Source organism: Botryllus schlosseri, chromosome 4 (assembly GCF_051294905.1).
Source record: "Botryllus schlosseri isolate E-star chromosome 4, Bs_hap1, whole genome shotgun sequence".
NCBI classification, from domain to species: Eukaryota; Metazoa; Chordata; class Ascidiacea; order Stolidobranchia; family Styelidae; genus Botryllus; species Botryllus schlosseri.
This window is the reverse complement of record NC_137239.1, coordinates 24,577,253-24,597,336: the sequence shown is the minus strand read 5'-3', so window position 1 is coordinate 24,597,336 and position 20,084 is coordinate 24,577,253. Positions and strand designations below refer to the sequence as shown.

Below are 20,084 nucleotides of genomic sequence, written 5' to 3'. Positions count from 1 at the left end.
AATATTCAGCTGTTTCAAAGTAGATCAGAATCAGAATTAGAATTAGAAATAGTTAAACAGTTTTTTTTATAAATTGGAACGAAATTAGAATAACCGAATAATTTCCAAAAACTTGGAAATTGAATTAAGTCTTGAATTCGAGATGGCGAGACAACAAAAATTAGGTTCAGATTATATCCAATCAGAGTTCATTCTTATAAGTACATAAACCAAAAATGTCTGTACACCAATCCTGTCACATTATCACTGTACTGTACAGCTCTTCTGCATAATTTGAGCATAACCCGAATTTCGATGGGATCATACAAGCATCTCACAGATTGGATAACCGGCGTTTGGCTCAAATATTCTTGTTAGTCAACTAGAAAATGCAATGGTTGTCCAAGTCTGCCTCTACGCTGACCTATTGCTTCGCACATAAAAGCCTGAACAAAGCTTAGCATTTTCGGTTTGATGCGCTGATCGCAGTAACAACTTATATTCTATCGGGAATCCGACTTCATCATGGAGATGACAGTAAGGATCTTGAACACGGCCTCTTATCTTCATACTAGACGACGCTACATCATTCGCACTATTGATATATGGCCGTAAATGGTGTTTCAATTTGGATTCGCCCTAGAGCGGGCTTCAAATAAGAATAAGATTCAAGACCGGGTTCTATCGAAGTAATAGAAAATATATCATACGCCCCATATATATTGCAATGCGCAGATATACACCAAGGGCATTCGAAATTGATCCCTATCCTTCGGAAAGCAGTGACTGCCATTGATATTTGGGTTACGTGAAGTTAATCTATCGCATTGAAACAAGCAAATTCTCCTATCGCGGATAGTTACCTACTATGACGTAATACTGACCACAGTCGATATCAGGGGTCGGTCGACTTTTTCGTCGATGGATCCACATGGGCCACGTATTACACTGGTCAACACATATTTTTAGGCGGACAAAGTAAGAGTGATTTTGGGGGATTTCAAGGGCAGTGATTCCGAATATGGCCTTTGTTTTTTCAAATTGGCTCTAGTTTTGGAGATAACTCACCAGGCTTTATTTTGGACTGAAATCTAATATTTTCGCGATATGGGCTGAATAAAACATCGGTTTGGTTAAAGATCCACAATGGAAATAGAGGCTAAGGTACGCAAACTTAATAAACTTTCAGATTCTAATCACTATTTCAGCTTGCTACTGTGGACTTATGTCAGTTCAGGTATTGCGACTATAGAAACATAAGCAGTTGCTAACGAATGCCAATGTGCCCCTAGAAAGTTCATTTTATACTATCGCATGACGCCGGAGATTCACTCTCTTTTGTTTCCGTTTTTTTTTCGGTATGTTTTGTATGATATCCTCTTCTGTTTGGTCTTCGGTTTCTCGGGGTCTTTCTTCGAGTCTTTTCTTTAGGGATTCCTACATCCAGTTGGTGTTTACTTCCGACCCGTCGTTGATTTTCCTGTTTCTGGCTTGTCAGACCATCTGTTTGTAAATCGAAATCAATTTAATAAACGAATTGATATTACTTCTCTTCGTAGATTCATTTCTTTTCATGCATATCGGCACTTTTCTTCTTATCGTTTGCCACATCACTCCATATCTCTAGGAATAGGCGGATTATTGGGCAGCAGTGACTGGAGGATATTGATTTCTGAGAATCCGAATCCATCCGACAGCTATAGTTTCTGAGGAGCTATCCGTCCGAATCCGAACAATCTCATCCAAATATTCATGCGAATCCGAAAAATATCGTCCAGAATCCGGAAATCCGAATGGAATAACTTTTTCGAAAAATCCCAATTGTATGCAGCTGAGCTAATATACATTTAGGGCGGAGCCTTAAAAAGGCTAATCATAGAGTTGGCTGAATTATATTTGCTTGGACCTTTGACAGACAAACTTTAGAATTCTACCAGTCTTATCACAAGGGGTACAATGTCCGTTTTGGGTGTCGACCTGACGAATTTTTCTTTCGCCTTGGAATCAAAAGTCACGTCTGGTCAAAACTTTTAAAAAATATCCGAAACAATGTTACATCTATCCAAAAAATATCCGGAATAAAGTTATAACTAACCGAAAATATCCGAAACAAAATCTGCACTAGAATCCGATCCAGCTGTGTCAAAATTGCGCAAAATCCGTCCCGGATCCGTCCGATGTTCATCACTGTTGGATAGGATGCTCTACATTTTACAAAAAGGTGCGCATGAGTTTCTGAATGAACATCGCAAAACGCGCAATGCGCAGTTCTTGCGGCTAACCTGGCATACATCCTGTCTCTTGTTGGGAGAAGGTTGGGGACAATATCCCAGTTGAGCCGCCGCTGCTGTTGCGTGAGGCATTTGTTCCGGATATATCTCCAACTGGGACCGTCCATATCTCTGACTTCACTGGCGTGGTTCTTTTCCATCGTGTGTTTATATATTCTCTTGTTCTTGGCTTTGTTTTCTTGTCCTATGTGGTGCTTCTTCAGGGTTGCATTTGTCTCTTCCCACTGCGAGAACGGTTTAAACTATGTGATCTTATGTTATTTAAAGGAACTTTTTGATACCGTTGAGTAGGATGACGAACTGGTGTTCTAGTCGCCTTTCTCAGTCATCGTTTGGTGGTTTCCCGTCTTTTTTACGAATTTGGTGTCTTGTTTGACGCTAGACCATTTCTGTTGTGTTAAAGTACACTTTTTTAGGCTTGACAAACTGCTTTTTGACAAACAAAGATCTCACATCAGGTAATGTTAATGTTGATGGAATAACTTAGGACGACATGAAGGTTCTTCATAGCTAATTATCTATTTATGTGCAGTCTAAAAGTAAAAAAAAAAGTACGATTTACTTCTTACCAAGTGAAATATTCAGCGGTAAATACAGTCATTTTGGGCTTTTTTAGGGGTATAACTATCTTCTAAACTGAAGCCCAATCTGTCAAAACTAATGTGATATTCGTAGTCAGCAACCTTGATAACCCCAGAAACGACTCCTAGTTATTATGTTTAAAAAAAACATTTTGTTGACCAGTGTAATTCAATAACCGTTGCAATTCATAATGAGTTATACCGCGATGGCGATCAAATGTTACGTTATGTAATCGCAGTTCACTGAAATGATCCGTCGTATTCGCCATATTTGCAAAATTTATCTCATGCTATAACACAGTCATCGAAATGGTGTTATTACAGAAAAAAACTGTTTGGACTGAAAAATGAGTAATTGTATCAGATGACAATGTTTGAGAGAAATTTTAGGACTTCGAAAAACAGGAGTTTCTATTGAAAAGGATGATTTCATATTATTAAGACATGGCTAAATTTTTGGATGCATTTATATTACGTATGGTCTACGCTGCATGGTTAACTTTCGTTGTTTACTGAACTGGCTTGGGAATATTCTGGAACTATATAGTATCTAACCCTAAATTCTCCGCCATGGGCGACGATTAGGCCTATCCATTCTGAAAGTGTTCTGGTTTCTTTGGTACGTTCAAGTTGACACTATCAATGTTTTGATACTTAGGTACAGTGACAACTGATTCCTTGCTCAATGTCCGCATGACGACGATCGTAGCTGTCTCGAATATAGTGCCGTGTAAATGCAGATTTACCGTGGCATGAAGTTGTAAAATGAAAAGAAACAGATGTTGCAGGTTGTTTAAAGATCTCATCTCAGACACAGGATGGGCCCGATAGGGTGCCATTAATCACATTAAATGCCGTACAGGCTGAATTTGACCACTAGTTATTCAATAGCAGCAAGCTAACCTTGACTTTATGTAATACGGAATGCAATATGCCAAGCTGTGATCATGAAAAGTTTTCGCCTCTGGCGCTTTTTAATAAGAATTGACTCAATTTATCGTTGACAAACCATTGATAATTGCAGGTTTCCAGTGGTTGCTCTTGTCGCCAACATTCCGGATGTTCTGGAACGGGACAAATATTCAAGAGTCACTTGGCATCCCAGTGGATTCCTATCATTCATTCCCGTCAGTGACCTGAGCTGCTGCCATCCGCACTACGCATCGCACTCCTGGATTTTGACTCTGTCATTACTAATATGAGAACTACTTTGGCATTGGCGTGATGCGACGGATTTTTATGAAATAGTGTCTGCCTCTGTCATGTCACAGAAAGACATGTTCACCGGGAAACAATTGGAATCGTTGTCTGCATTATTATTATCACTCAAATCATTTTGTTGTGATGCAATAACATGTGCGGGTGGTTAGATCAGGTGTTGAACTGAATAAATTAATTTTGTTATGTGTAATTACTTCCAACAGGTCTACTCAGAGACAGTCAGGGTTGTAATGACCCAAGTCATGACTCGACTCGATTCTGATTCGAGTCACGATTTTCCGATGACTCGACTTGACTCCAGTCATTTTCCCAAAATACGGAAATGACTCCACTCGGCTCGAGGCAATGTGTGTATTGACTCGACTTGCACGCGAGCCATTGCGCGTGACTCGAACCAAGTCATATGACTCGAGGTTCACGACACAATTATAAAAATGTTGCTCTACTCTTTGAAAAATAAACATTATTGAGGCAATTCGATGACTATTCTTATTTTTGCGAACATATATACGTTTGAAACCAGGCTACATAGCATTGTTGACAACATACTCGTAGTTCGTCATCAATTCCACGGAGTATCTCTCGAGAGCCAGCTTTTGATATCAGTCAAATCAAAGAAGATATGTTCATATGGTCATCGAGGTACATCACTGAAAAACTCGGATTGCTTGTGTATCATGATTTAGGATTTGAAATAAGACAGCCATTGTCGTGGCAACGGCGATTTAACAATCAAGACATTTCTTATAGCAATGAGCAGTTCTTCTGCAGAAAGAATGCATGATTCGTTGCTTACAAATGGACTATAACCACCTGTCTAAAGATATGAAAAACAAATTCTGAGATGAGATATTGCAATGCAAGTTGAAGTCCAGGTCATGTGAGAACAGGTTTGGTGAAGTATTGTTGTGTTTATGAGACGTTTAACAAGCACAATGGAGCGTGAAACTAATCTTCGACACGGTGCAGCCCAATTGTGACGTAGGAATTATACCCTACTCATCGGCAATGCCATGAGTAGTTCCGTAATAACAGCCATGGTCACATGTCCTGATTTATCAGCTACAAAGCAGATAGATGGCCTTCAAGTCGCATATGCTTGCCTGCGTGCCTTGATTTATATATTTATGAAGTTATTTCCAGAATTACAAAAAGATTCGCGGTTTAAATGACCATTGTAGTCGGCAAACACGATGAATACCACAAATAACAACAACAATAACAACAACAACTTTCTGTCGGAATTGCTGTGTTTACCCACCAAATGGAGTATAAACCAAAATTTCAATATTTAAGACCGTAAGTTTTACGCTCACTTCATTATGGCTATAATTGATTACTGTCAGGCACCAGCTCCACATCTATCTCATAGACATTGAAGTGAAATATAGAATCTGGGATTTTTTGTTACCCGTTCACATCTGGGTTTTTCCGAAATATTCCGTTCAACATTCAAAGAAAGTTACGTCATGGAAAGTATATGGATTCTAATGACAGATAACTTGATGGACTCGAAGCAATGTTGCAATGACTCGTGTCATGACTGGATTGGAGCGAGGCTAGAGTGCCAATTTACTCGTGACTCGAATTGACTCGAGACATTATCTTTAATAGGAAGTCATCGGCGTCAGTGTGGATTGAAAGCAACCAATATGACGAGTTTCGATCCGGAATGTTGAAAAAATTGCCTTCCGTTTGTTCGAAACATGTACATATTGTATAAATAAGCCGGACCGCCGAATATTCGACACCAGATACGAATACATCAGTTTTATTTGCAGGATTGAGATACAAATAAACAAGTATGAAGACACGGATTGTGCTTCTCCTTTTTACAGCATTCGCCAGCGCAGAAGAATGCATTATCGGCCGTGAGATGAGAGCTCATAATTTCCTAATGTCAGATTGCCTCATCATAGCTATTTTTTGATTTAGAGGCAATCGCTGACATACAGTGTTCGGGTACTATGAACTCTGTCCGGTACAATGTCAGCGCGGAAGAATGTTCTAAACACAGAGATTGCTGCATTCTCGACGGCGAATGCGTTGCGAGACGTGAGTAGAGAATGATGTTTTATAAACAGGAAATATAAAACTGCACACTACGCATTGAGGAGTAACAACGAACAATATAGCTCATTGTATTTGTCGAATGATTTTGAGCGATATCGCAGTTCAATATAGCTTGCATTGATGCGCTAATAACAGTAATTTCGTTGAACTCGGCTTGGTCCCTAACAACAGTCCTATCAAATGCTCAAATATTAAATGTTTGTTTGATTTATTCATAACATGGGCGCCTATCAACTCCTTTGGTCATTTGCGCCCGCACAGTAATTTCATTAAGTTCAATGTATTTCGAGGTCTTTTCGTCAGATATCTGACGACTTCCATTCACGAGCTCTCCCACCATTGGTCTCTCTCGGTTTTCGAGCGTCCGTAACTTGTCTCTTTGCTGCCGATTTTTGGCTCGTCTCACCTTCATTCTGGGATTTTTCATACACTGCAATCGCAGTAAGGTTGGCGATGAGGAGCCTAGATAAGCCTCGACACATAGACGTTTTCCGAACAGGGATTCGAACCACTGCCATAGGTGTTGTGACGCTGGTGCTTGACCAACTGAACCTCTCGCTTCTTCAAATATTAAATGAATTCTAAACGAACATTTAGTAAGGTGGTTCCCATCTTTTCTAGACATCGCCTCTTATCAATCTTGAAACATATTTTCGCCCCCCCCCCCCACCCATATTTACTGATCCGAAAAAAATGACATATAATTGGGAAATTCATTCACATAACTCTGATCGGTGGTGAATTTACTAAAAAAGGTCCTTTTACGAGGTGGGGCGATTCTGCTGTCCTAGTGGTATGTTGTTCCAATGTCTTTGAAGAGCAACAGCGGTACGAAAGATGAAACAATGACTTCCATTGTCTATTAACTATTTGTGCAGTCGAAAGTGACATTATGTCATTTAGTGTAGCGCATATTTCCTTTCCGAAGACTAGTGTAGGCCTGATTGTCGATTCATGACACCACTGCGTATATAATATTGGGGAGAGAAAGTTTCCATGACATAGTGCGATCGAAAACACTTCGATCGCTTTCTATAGCAAGAAGAATAACTCAATCGTCTCACTCAGTTAATTTGTTGATAATTGCAAGCTATGGCAAAGCCTTCTTCGCACACAGTCATCTCCTGCGTACTTGTTTGTTATAGCTACGGGTTCTGTGACAGAGATCATCGGAATTATTGGGAGCAAAGTTAATTTGGGTCGACGTATTAGCGTTTTCGCTTCTATCTCCAAGAAAATGAAACTGCCGATCATTCCCATCATTCCCACTGCAGGGCTGGCATCGCGCTGTTACTTGGTTTTAATGATTAGAGTTATTAATGACTTAATAATGGCCGGGCTATTGGTAATTTGGCAATCAGTTTGCACAGTCGATTTGTTCATCTCAGACGGCCATGCTGTTGATGTGAGTCCTGAGGTTTTAGCAGTTTTGAAGCGAAACTGACCTGCGATTTCTCTAATAAAAAATACAAATAAGGTTGTCAATCAATTTGCAAATTTATTGGTTTCGTGAACCCCCTTTGAATAGTTAGCGGATCCTAGGTTGAGAATCACTGCAATAACTGGTGACAATGTCTAACTATATGTTACAGGGGCTTAGATACAAATTAATCTGTGCAATGAGCAAACCAAATCGCATAATAGAATCTACTCATCGCAATCGAATGCGTAAAATAATGTTTGTCACGGTCTGTGGTTTGTAAAACCTCTTTTTCATAACGCCCCGAAGCCCACATTGTCAACACAACACCTTGACCCTAACCACCCAAATAGAGGAACCGACATGGGATCTGGGAGGGCTTCTTGGCTTTGGTGACCAGTAATCCCAATTTCTAGAATCGTATGATTGAGAAGTGTACACGGAGACGACCTCCGATGTGCTGTGAGTATTGCTAAGATTTTGCAGAAGACAGTTGCAGAAGACACCCAGTTGTATCCATCACATTAAATTGAGTTTTCTTGCTATTCATTGGTGCTGTGATATAGGCCTACTAATTCCACTAGTAACTAATAAATCGCGGCAAAAGCTGAGAACCCATTGTTTATGGTGGATTGAGCGAAAAACTACAAATATGTATATGCTCGTTTCCAGGAAGGCCTAATCCAGGATGTTGGGATATTGACGAAAAAGGGAACCCATTCCAAGTAATCAGTCAGTCGGACTGCAATCAACAAGAATACAGCGACCGCTGCTGCTTTCGGAATGGCACCTGCGAAGCGTGTAATGGTGAGCCGTCTTATCATTTAACAGAAGCACATCAAATGTAATGTGAAGTGTTTCGCGAGTAGGGTATTCAGAGATGATAAACACAGCATTAAGATATGAGCGAACTGCGGTGAATTGCTACGAATTTTCAGCCATCGAAGAAGAAGATGTAGAAGGCATGACCGAGGAACTTTACTACAACGGAACTAGCACGATCAGGGCATCATATTCCGCATGGACCGCATCACTGCACTGGCTCATTTCGTACGTACCGAGTCCCCCACCCGAGTGCCTGCCGCCGGTTCCGTTCCCAAGTAACTGCCAGCCACGGCGAAACGAATACTTCGTTTTGGAACCGCCAGTTGATGTTCCATATTGTCTGAGGTATGTTCCTAGATCGGTGTGTATTTGTATTCAGCTGTTAATGCCAGTGCAATCTCTTTAGAATCCCATGTAAGGCAAATGGCAACGAAAAATTTGAGACGAGTCAGAGAGCGTGCAGTATGCAGCCAGGCTGTTATTTCGATGTCGCTCTGTTTGAATTGAGACATGCCTTCGGTCAGAGCCTCTTGCCCGATGTTCCAGTCTGTCATTTAGCTATTCGGAATGAGGTCTTCCAGAACAACGCGAAGACAGTCGTTGCTGAAGTAAATATATATATATATATAGCCCACGTTTTGTATGAAATATTTCCAGAGCATATCCGTCTGCTTGAAAGGTCAGGTAAGTACAGAAAAGATTAATTTTAGAAATTCAAACTAAAATTAGACACATCGCTGTCCGGGAAAAGCGCAATTGGCACACATCTTCTATATTAGCCTATTGCTCGATAACATTTATACACATATCGACTACGTCAAATCTCATTAGTTTCATTTCCCGTTTTAGTATGGCTCCTGGAATCCCTATTTAACGAATTGTCTTTTGACGATGATCGACGATGATATCAGAAAAGGCGAGACCGGATGCGAACTCCTTACCAACCTCGACGCTCTCTATGTCACACCAAAAATGGCGGGGTGGAAAAGTGAGTTTCGTTAACCAACACTGACACACAAACTCGCATGAACATTGAACACCTTATGGACAAAAATAATACTTCACAATAAATTGTGATGTTTGGAGATCAGAGAGCACGAACTCATTGGCATCCGAACCGTGTGACGACGACAGCAACGCGCAAGAATTCTACAATGTTTATCATTCTTTATAAATTTAACAATGCAGGAAAGGAGAAGAATATGACTTTTAACGCGCCAGAACTTAGCAAGATAGTGTAATGGTTATGCGTCGGCTTCTCGGGCGGTAGGTCATAGGTTCGATCCCCGGCCGGGTCATACCAAAGACTTGAAAATTGGTATCCGCAGCTATCCTGCTAGGCGCTCAGCAATCACGGATAGCATGGAGGAGAAAAAAAACGGGGGCGCAGACTAGATGACCTCATGGGGCCGTATCGCAACTCCGTCGTCAAAGCATCTCGATGGTGCAGGCGAAAAAGAATACCATCTCTCTCTCTCTCTATTCAAGCACATTCAGTATATCTATCACACAGACCAATCCAGTTCTTGCTTTAATTGTACGTTATACTCCGTGCCGAGAATATTTCTGGACGAAAGTGGGCCGTGCTAAATGGCGGTAATTCAATAATCACAGTGAAGAAGTTCGGTCCACTGTGTCGTTGAAACACCATGAATACTAAAACAACAACAGCAACAAGACCGTATTTGTTCTCATTTGAAATTAGTCGATATTCAACATATTTCCAGCTGCAACTATCTGACTTGCAAACTTGAATATTCATGCGATAGATCTCGATATCAGGAGTACGTCAGAATAAATTGGATTCATATTTATGATATAATCGCTAATAGTGATATGGAGCAACACGAATATGCACCTTAAAATTATATGGCAATGTTGGAATAAACACGTAATCGTGAATATCTTGTTTTAGCGATAAACAGCTATGAATGCGCTCTGATCGGTGGATGCTGGTGGAGAGGAAGGGGATGCTTCTACCCACCCGATTTCTCGCGAGTGCGAGTCAAGGAACCTCAAAGAGAAGCCACAATCCCGAGGAATGAGAATATCTACGGAATACCGAGATGTCAAGTGTTTGACCCGAGCTCGTCCTTGAACATTTTGAAAAGTTACCACAAATGCCTCAGTTCCGGGTGCACAGTCGATTCTTCAGTCACAAATCGATATTACAACGATCTTTACTACCTTGGGATGAGTATGACAAGCGAAAATCACTGGAAATACTGGGACGACGTGGAACGCGGTCACGTTGGCGCTTATAACATTCAAGCCGTTCTCGGAGAGTACGGTTACGGTGAACTACCTCCCACCACAACTATACCACCTCTACCAACCACAACGCTAGACCCATTCGATTCGATATTTCCTCTTCCTCCTTCTGTGGATGATGGTGAAGAAGGACTTAATCCTTTCGGTGCTTCATGGTTCCATCTGTACCCCCAACCTCAAGTTGACAACAGCGACTGTGGGCCTGCTTTCAAACAAGATGGAGGCCGACCCTGCGAACCCTCCAGGATAGATGTCGGAAAAACCAGCAGGTACTCCAAGCCGTGTCCCTACATACCAATCCTAGTACCACGATTTCGGAAGCTCTCAGGTAAATTCGACGGGTGCTGCGATGTCGACTTGTGTTATTTGCCTAAGAAAGAAATTCCGGAAGCGCGCACCCGACCTTCGCATTATTACACCGAATGGAGCATGTACTCCAAATGCTCAGCGACCTGCGGTCTCGGAGAACAAAAGAGATACAGACGATGCATAAGCGGAGATCGGAGTAAATGTACCGAGAATCTTGTCCATGTCAAGCCATGCTTTACTCGATGCTCCTCTTGGACCCCTTGGAGTCGGTACACACCGTGCTCGAAAAGTTGTAATCCAGGTGGAATTCAGACAAGGAGCAGAGAATGTCTTTCTTCCGAGGGATATTGCGCCGGTAGTGGTAAAGAAACCAGAGTATGCAACAAGCAGAAATCATGTCGAGGATAACGTCGTACCGATTACGCACCGTTAAAAATGCATCGTAATTTCGGAGCAATAGTATGTGAGCTTCTGAGGAGGACTATATATCAAATAAGAGAACAATTGCGAATCGATTTGTGTCGTTCGATAAAAGGCAGATAAACAGCTGGCTTCAGAAATCGACAATATCATTTTATTTCTGCTACCACCGAGAAATTATCTTATTATACAGACCGGCACATGGGAAGGTGGGCAAGGGGAGTTTTCCATTGCTCAAACGAAATATATGATTAAAATGGCGTGAGTTAGAAGCAATCAATCCGGATTATTGCGAATTTCGACAAGCGGGTACGAGAATTTATTAGGCTATTTCTCAATGATACTAAAATACGAATTGCGTTGTTCGAACATTTGCATATACAATAATGTTGTCATAGGGGAACTAAAAATCTCAGGTGTCGTCATCCAAATTTTGAAATCAATGACTGCGACCTCATCGTGCTTTCGAGTGGCACAATAAGAATCTTATATTATAGCGCTTTAGCAAACCGTACTTCGTCGGTAAAGTAATTGTACATGTACACATCCCTACGGAGAAATACTGTGTGAAATTAGCATTGTGGCGTTAATTAACTGAAAGGCTTGTGTTCACAGCGAAGCCTTTATTAAAATTTGCGTTGCAGATACGACAAACCATAAGCAATTGTTGGACTTCACATGTATCTATTCCTTATAACCTTTACTGCAAGAAGACCAGCAGCCAAAATTTGATTTCTATCCTTTCTGAATTTAACTTCCTGGTAGAATATATATGGAGTTTACATCAAAGAACACGAAACATTGTGCAGCGTAAATGCTTTCCGCAATCTCGCTTTTATTTAGTCACGAAAAATCAGCGTATACGCAGAGTCGTGTCGTGGCGTATCATAATGTTTGTAATCCAGTCACACGTGAATGTGGAAGCCTAATAAATATATTCAGTTACGGAAACGTTGTATATTTCAACAGTATCTCGAAAAATTCAAAGAAATATTAGAAAATTGTTATGAGAAAATATGTTGGCTTCGTTTAATGAAACATACAATTAAACGATAATCTCAGATAATATGGTTTCTATACTATTTGCTTAAAACACGCATAGCTGAAATCCATGGTGACATATAACATATTTTTATTTGTTCAGCCTATAGCACAAGATTGCTGGGACTCCAAAACATAGACTGTGCTGACTAGACGAATGTAATTGCTTTTCAAAATGAACTGATTGAATAATATCTCGCGAATGTATATCAGTGTTGGGATCAAGTCACTACCTTCGAGTCACAAGTCATTTCGAGTCATTGCACATTTTGACTCGAGTCAAGTCAAGTCAATCGATTTTCGAAGGTGACTCGAGTCAAGTCAAGTCACTCGATTTTTGGAGGTGACTCGAGTCAAGTCGAGTCAAGTCACGAGTCAAGTCACATTTCAAGTCAAGTTGCCTTAACGAAGTATGAGGTATGCTATGTCATAGCATTTTGCTAGTTGTCTGAAAAACAGATTGAATGGTCATTGATTTTGAACCGATGAACGAATATAGAATTAAATATAGACGCAAGAAGGCGCTTCATCGCTCACATATGAGTAGAACTGCTAAACTACGTATGTATAATAATTATACTATAATTGCATAGCCTCAGTTTATAGTCACCGGCCAAAATAGGGAATGAGAAACGAATTGATTAGATGCAATACATCACCCATTTACAAATTGATATGATACAATTCGAGCCTGCGCCAACGGTTGAGGACGATCTAAACTATATTGGAATTCAATTTCAATAAAACAAGAAGTTTGGTTCAGGTAACGACGGAGAACAGAAATATACATTTTGCTAAAAAATTACGTTACTATACTAGTCTATGACAACGTAAGCTGTAGGCTTCGATCACTTCGCTTGCGGTCAATATATTTGTGAGAGGAGGCTCAGTAAAACGCACGATCATTGAATGATTGGTCGCTCTCTCGGGTTACACCAGCGTTTCGCGAATGATCCGAACAAATGCAAGATACAGTGATTTTTATCGAGACCGATTATTATAATTATACTTGATGACTTGAAATTGACTCGTGAATTTTGCTCCGAGTCACGAGTCAATCCACATTTCTGATGCGCCGAGTCAAGTCAAGTCAAGTCATTTTAGCCTAGTGACTCGAGTCAAGTCAAGTCATTCGAAAAAGGTGACTCGAGTCTGACTCGAGTCAAGTCATGACTCGAGTCATCCCAACACTGATGTATATAGAATATACTAGGCTTACCATATTTTGGAAATCTAAAAAGAGGACACTTTAAACCGGAGAATAATTCTCAAAAACCGGTGAATTTTTCCCACTTTGTGATAGGTTGACTAAAAAATAAAAAAGTCATCTTTTTGTTCAGAGCTGCTACAATCACCGTTTTTTTTGCTCCGAAATACGCGCCGGAGCGTCACTTCTGTGCTAATTAACGGCATATCACTCTTGCTCTAAATCTGACCTAAATGTTCAAAAAAGAGGACAAAATCTCAAAAAAGAGGACAAAAGGGCGTCCTCCGAGGATACTTTCAAAACGTCAAAGAAGAGGACAAATCCTCTTAAAAGAGGACGTATGGTAACCCTAGACTATACTTAACGTTGTATTGTTGTGATATGCGGTGCAATCAAATCAGAAAATATTTATTTGCAAATAGTGAACAAAAGCAAATACATTATCACTTCTATTGATAGCGAATATTGCGAAAGGACAATAGTTACGTAATGCCTATCCGTAGCTATTTACGATCAACTATAAGATATCGTGTCGAAAATGCGCGAAGATTTCACCACGCAAAGGAATTTTTATCACTTTTTGCTCTATGTCGTTTTGGCTCCTACATATCTGTTCCTGTGATAGTTAGAAATGTTGACGGTACTAACCATGATTGGAATCATTTTCACCTATGGGTTATAGATAAAGTCGTGGTTCAAGCAATGTTCCACGTGGACCGCTTGGATTCGGTACACACTGTGCTCGAATAGTTGTTATCCAGGCTGCATCCAGACCAGGACCAGAAAATGTCTTCCATCTGGCGGCCACTGCCAGGGTAGAAATGCGAGAATTCATCATAGACAAGCCTTGCTGCGGATTAAGCCAAAAACAAAACACACCATTCGTACTTGATTTTAAGGTCCGTTACGGGAACAATGTTAATGCTGATCGCAGTATGAGCGTACATTTTATCGTGAATCAGAATTAACCATGAAGACGAGCGTGTAATGGTCTTGAGGACGGCCTTCCGTTTTCATACCAGACGACGCATCATCATTCGCACTAAATATATACGACCATAAACGTCGTTTCTATTCGGATTAGCCCTTGAGATCGGAGCAGTTTCGAAAATATCATCGTGTAAATGCAGGTATATCGTGGCATGAAGTTGGAAAATGAAAAGAAACAGCGATTGCAGTTTGTTTAAAGACCTCAAACACAGAATAGGCCCGATAGGGTGCCATTAATCACATATTGGTTCAGAGAAACAACATTACTTGTCGCTGCTTATTTCGCGGTTCACAAATCGTCAGTTTTGCATTCACGGAATAATACATATGACGGGCCAAACCCCATTAACATCGGAATGCCATGAAAGCTGAATTGGACCAGTAGTTATTCAATAGCAGAAAGCTATGACCAGGGCTTTCGAGCCGGAGCCGGAGCAAGGAGCCGGAGCCCAGGAGCCGCGCATTTTCAACATGTCCTGAATTAATATCCAATCATCATCTACCAATCTACCAACAATGTGCTTTCAGAATCCCCGCCGATAGAAGACTCCTTGAACACCTAATCAGCAAACTGCTGCTGTCGTGATCATTGAAGCATAGCCGATGAGACAATCAAGAGACGTGGTTATGTGATTAGTAGTCTTCTCGCCGTTCTATGGTCGGTGGCATACCCATTCTTGGGCAGCTTTGCCCAAAATCTTAACGACTTTCTCTGAGTTTCTTTCTGGTTCATTTTTTTAAAATATGCTATAGAATGAGACACTAATACGTAGCATTTCAAAGATTTTTCACATTTTGGGCAACCCTAAGGTTCATACATAGGCGCCAAACATGGGTAGGCTGGATATGCCGAGCTGGCTCCGGCCACTATTGGTATTCGTCACACCCGCAATTTCGTTATCAGCACAAATCCGATGACCAATTGTGTGATTCGGAAAATCGCCATGATTACAATTGGGGCTGCATTGAAAACAAACTGTGTTTTAAACCACTTTGTTTGAAACATGTTTTAAACAGTGTTTTTTAAAAAAATGCCTTTAAAAAATGGTGTTGTTTTAAGTCGTAAAATTATGCCATAATTGTGTGAATACTTTCCAAAAACATGTTGTATGAGCCTACGGACAATTACGACGCGATATAGCCGACGTATATCGATATGGGATGATGGAAACCCTGCAAACATTCAACATTAACAGTACAGATATTTCGTCAAAGGAGCAATATTTACCCTATATATATACCCAATCATTGTCAATGTCGTTTCACTATGACGTCACAATTGAATATTGGTTACGTCATGGCTTTAAAAAAACAAAAACAAAAACAATAAAAACAGGTTTTAAATTAGGGACTTGTTATAAACATGTTTGTTTTAAATTGATTTTTGTTTTAAATGCAACCCTAATCACAATGTATGTCACAAAACGCATATGAGAGCTGAGCAATTCAACTAATTAGTAATGAGACGAATATATTACCGACGCCAGCGGATAAAAAACGCCGAGAATCACAGTGTCCTTTATCAATGGGATGAGCAAATGTACGTTCTTCGTTGATGACTTTTTAATCGTAGCGCGACATTGAACGGTGTATTATTGTGTATGCTTACGAATTGAAATTCTTTCCAACGCATGATCGTTTACTCCAGTAACAATATGCGAACGTAAACAGGAAAATGCATCGAAGCAGGCCAGAACGCCATTATAGTTCGCATACTATTGTGACGATGCGAGCTAGTCAATGCGATGTCGGAATCCCCCCCTTCTGATGTTAGATCTAAGAGGACTATTAGTGATTGCACGCGCGATTTTCAATTTGTCATAATCAATTTTGTGACTGATATACTGGTATTCTTGAATTGTCGCGCAATGTCATTGTGAGCTTGTAATTTAATTCGTCACTGACTTCAATAGTGCACGGCGTTGAATAAAGTTGTCAAATATTGATGCAACACCAGATTCTCAGTGGCATTAAGTCTGAGTTTATTCGATTCGTTTGAAAGGAAACCTCCTTTATTCCATTAGACGTAACCAGCGACGGACGGGCTGGTGTATAGAGCGCACAAATATCGAATTTCCAACAATTGGGTATTCGGTAGAAAGTAGATTTCTGCTGATAAGGTCGCGGCATGCGCTCATTTTTGCAGTTACACTTGAAAAAATCGCACCATTACCAGATTAAATTGGACTGTATGCCTTGATATTAACAAGCGCAGTGTCTGTGTGAAGACACCACGTCACTGTGTCAATGCTGCACAACGTGTACATCGGTGGTTCCCAACCTTTTTGTCTTCACGGACCCTTTTTTACCGCCGCGGACCCCGCGAACCCCCTGAAGTTTTTGTTCGAAACTAGCTCAATTATCTAAAAACCGTCATCTGTCTCGTTTTTAGTGTCAAGTAATAAGCAGCCACACAATGACATTTCTTCAAATTAACATCACACTACATGTAGTAATTTGGTAGACGTTTACTATTTCAAAACTGATTTACAGCTGTATTTATTCTCTTGAAAATCCGCGTCTTCGATTGGATATGAACGAGTACCGAAAATCCATTTCCACAAAGATATATTGGTAGCGAATGTAATATTATCGCGTAACGTTTCCGACGACAGCTTTTCGTGTGAGCTTTTATGAACTTATCACGCCCAGCCTGGTAATTTCTATCTAGAAGAGTATCTCATCTTGAAGTTATTTAATGGTTATGTCACAAGTTTTGGATGTTTATCTTGGCTCCTCCTCGCAATCTCATCCGTGCAAGCGGTGCCTTATTAAATGCCGAGAAGTGAGCCGTGCTACAAGTCGTCAGTTACAGAATAAAACTGAAGAATATCAGCCTGGTGTAAATGACTACAGTGGTCGACAAACACCATGAATTCCACAAAACAAACAAACCATGAATACCACAAAAAAGAAACGGGAGAAAAGGGATTTCGTGGCGAGGTTCCAATTGCTTCATTGGGACAGATTAGGAAAAAAGATCAGGAATTTCGACTTTATACACCTGTTGAATAATTTGCTGAGACTGTCAACTCCAAATTCTAAATGATATCTCCAACATTTCATTTTTCCACAAACCCCAACAAAACATCCCTAAACAGCAATATGTTTGCATCGGCAGGCTATTGGTAATTTGACAATTGAAATGAGTTTGCACAGTCGCATATTTGATCGCAGACGAACATTTCGATGATGTGATTCCTTAAGTTCTAGCAATTACGAAGCGAAACTGTCACATGCTTTTCCTAATTCAAAATAAAACAAGAATTAGGTTTACAATCACGTTACAAATTCATAGGTTTCGAGGACCCCCTGAAAATGCCTCACGGAGCCCAGGGGTCCGCGGAACCCCAGTTTAGAACCACAGGCGTCCATAGCAATGACATGGAATTAAGTGTAAGGAGCGATCTCGTACGGCTATGACGTCATCGACACACGACACGAAGTTAGTTTCCCGGAGCCGGAGCTGGAGCCGGAGCAGTGGTATCCATGAGTTCCGGAGCTGAAGCCGGAGCTCATTTATGATAGAAGAGAGCTCACGAGTTGGAGCTGCAGCAGTTAAGAATTTACGACTGCTCCAAAGCCCTGGCTATAACCTTAGGTTTACGTAATAGGGAATACAAAATACCAAGTTGTGATCATGAAAAGTTATCGCCTCAGGTGCTTTTTAATGAGAATATCGACTTAATATATTGTTGGTAAAACCATTGATAATTACAGTTCTCCATTGTTTGCTTTTGTCGCCTCATTTCCGATGTTTTGGAACGTGAAAAGCATTCAAGAGCCACTTGGCAGCCCAGTGATTCCCTTCATTTGTTGCCGTCAGTGACCTGAGCTTCTACATGGCGTCTGACTATACCTAGCATTTCATGAAAAAATGACTTTCACTTTCACGTCACAAAAAGACATGTACACCGGGCAACTCATTTGAATCGTCGTCTGTATTATTAATATCTTACCAATCATTTTGTTGTGTTGCAATAACATGTGCGGATGGTTAGATCAGGTGTTGATCTAACTAATTTAAGTTTGTTATGTATATTTACTAGGGCAAGTTTTTGCAACTTTTGCAACTTTTTTTACAGCTTCCGACAGCTTCCTAAATACTCAGAAGTTATGTAGTATGGTCTTTTATGCTGTTTTCAGGAAAGATATATTGCAACTTTTCTCCATTTTTTCATGCAACATTTTGCAACTGTTTTTCAATTTTTCATGCAACTTATTGCAAGTGTTTTTGCATTTTTCATGCAACTAACATTTTAGTGGAAATATTTGGCACTCTATGTAAATAGATCACTTGAGTATTTCACTATCGTCTAAATTTGAGGTCCGTTCCGTTTTGGCGTACATTCAGACTAGACCGCCCTGATTATTTTAAGGAACTTGTCCATCGATGCAAATTTATACTGCAACTTTTGTGAATAAAAAGTGCAGCTTTCTACGGATTTGACTGCAACAAAAACTTGCCCTTATAATTACTCCGCAAGAGGCCATGCAGAGACAGTTAAGACACCGTGGCAACTTCGTCTAAGGGGACAGTTTGCCAGTGGTTCCCAAACTTTGTTGGCTTGTGACACACCAGAAAAAATTAAAAGCTCGCGGCACCCTCATAAAAAAGTTGTTCACATCTTCGAAAAATAAACATTATGGAGGTAATCCGAAGGGTATTCTTATTTTTACGAACATATACACATACACGTCTGAAACCAGGTTACGTAGCATTGTTAGGGACATACCGTCATTTCGTCGTCAACTCCACACAGTCTCTCTCGAGCGCAGCTTTTGATATCAGTCAAATCAAAGAAGCGACGTTCACAGAGCCACCGAGATACAGATGCCTGTAAACTCGAATTACTTGTGTACCAATCATGACGTAGGATTTGAAATGAGACAACCATTGTTGTGGCAACAGCGTTTTAACCAGCGGGACATTTCGTAAATCCATGAGATGTTCTTCTGCAGAAAGATTGCTTGATTCAATGCCTACAAATGGACGAACCACCTATAGGATCTAAAGTTATCGAAAACAAATTCTGAGATGTGATATTCCAATGCAAGTTGATGTCCAGGTGGTGTGACAACAGGTTTTGTGGAGTATTTTTGTGTTTATGAGATGCTTCACGAGGACAATGGACCGTAAAACGAATCTTTTACTATAGATAACTAACCTACCTACGTAGGTTAGTTATCTATACTTCGACATAGTGTAGCCCAATTGTGACGTGTCATTATCCTATAATCATCACCGATGCCAGGATTGCTTCCGTTATAACTGTAAATCGTCACATGTGCTTAGTTATCAGCTACAAAGCAGATATACCGTTAGTAAGTCGCATATGCTTGCATGCGTGCCTTGATGTATATATTTATGAAGTTATTTCCATAATTACAAAAAGATTCGCGGTGTAAATGACCATTGTAGTCGGCAAATACTATGAATACCACAAGCAACAACA

The 20,084-nt window shown here is 40.4% G+C and overlaps 2 protein-coding genes across 2 annotated transcripts in view; both read left to right on the top strand.

The window, feature by feature from the left end:
- LOC145438315 (uncharacterized) overlaps window positions 1-20,084 on the top strand; it is a 147,873-nt gene that overhangs the window by 57,864 nt on the left and 69,925 nt on the right. The window lies entirely within an intron of this gene.
- Window positions 5,792-11,485, top strand: LOC145438299 (uncharacterized). Its single transcript, XM_080315692.1, has 7 exons — window positions 5,792-5,943; window positions 6,008-6,127; window positions 8,238-8,372; window positions 8,504-8,735; window positions 8,797-8,998; window positions 9,240-9,378; window positions 10,306-11,485. Exons 1-7 carry the CDS (start codon window positions 5,877-5,879, stop codon window positions 11,376-11,378), a joined length of 1,968 nt encoding a protein of 655 aa, XP_080171818.1. The 5' UTR covers window positions 5,792-5,876; the 3' UTR covers window positions 11,379-11,485.

Excerpts from the sequence above, each read along its gene's own strand:
- LOC145438299 (XM_080315692.1), top strand. The coding sequence starts at position 5,877 with ATGAAGACACGGATTGTGCTTCTCCTTTTTACAGCATTCGCCAGCGCA. Across the intron at positions 6,128-8,237 it reads CGGCGAATGCGTTGCGAGAC|GAAGGCCTAATCCAGGATGT; the intron begins GTGAGTAGAGAA and ends GCTCGTTTCCAG. Across the intron at positions 8,373-8,503 it reads CACCTGCGAAGCGTGTAATG|CCATCGAAGAAGAAGATGTA; the intron begins GTGAGCCGTCTT and ends ACGAATTTTCAG.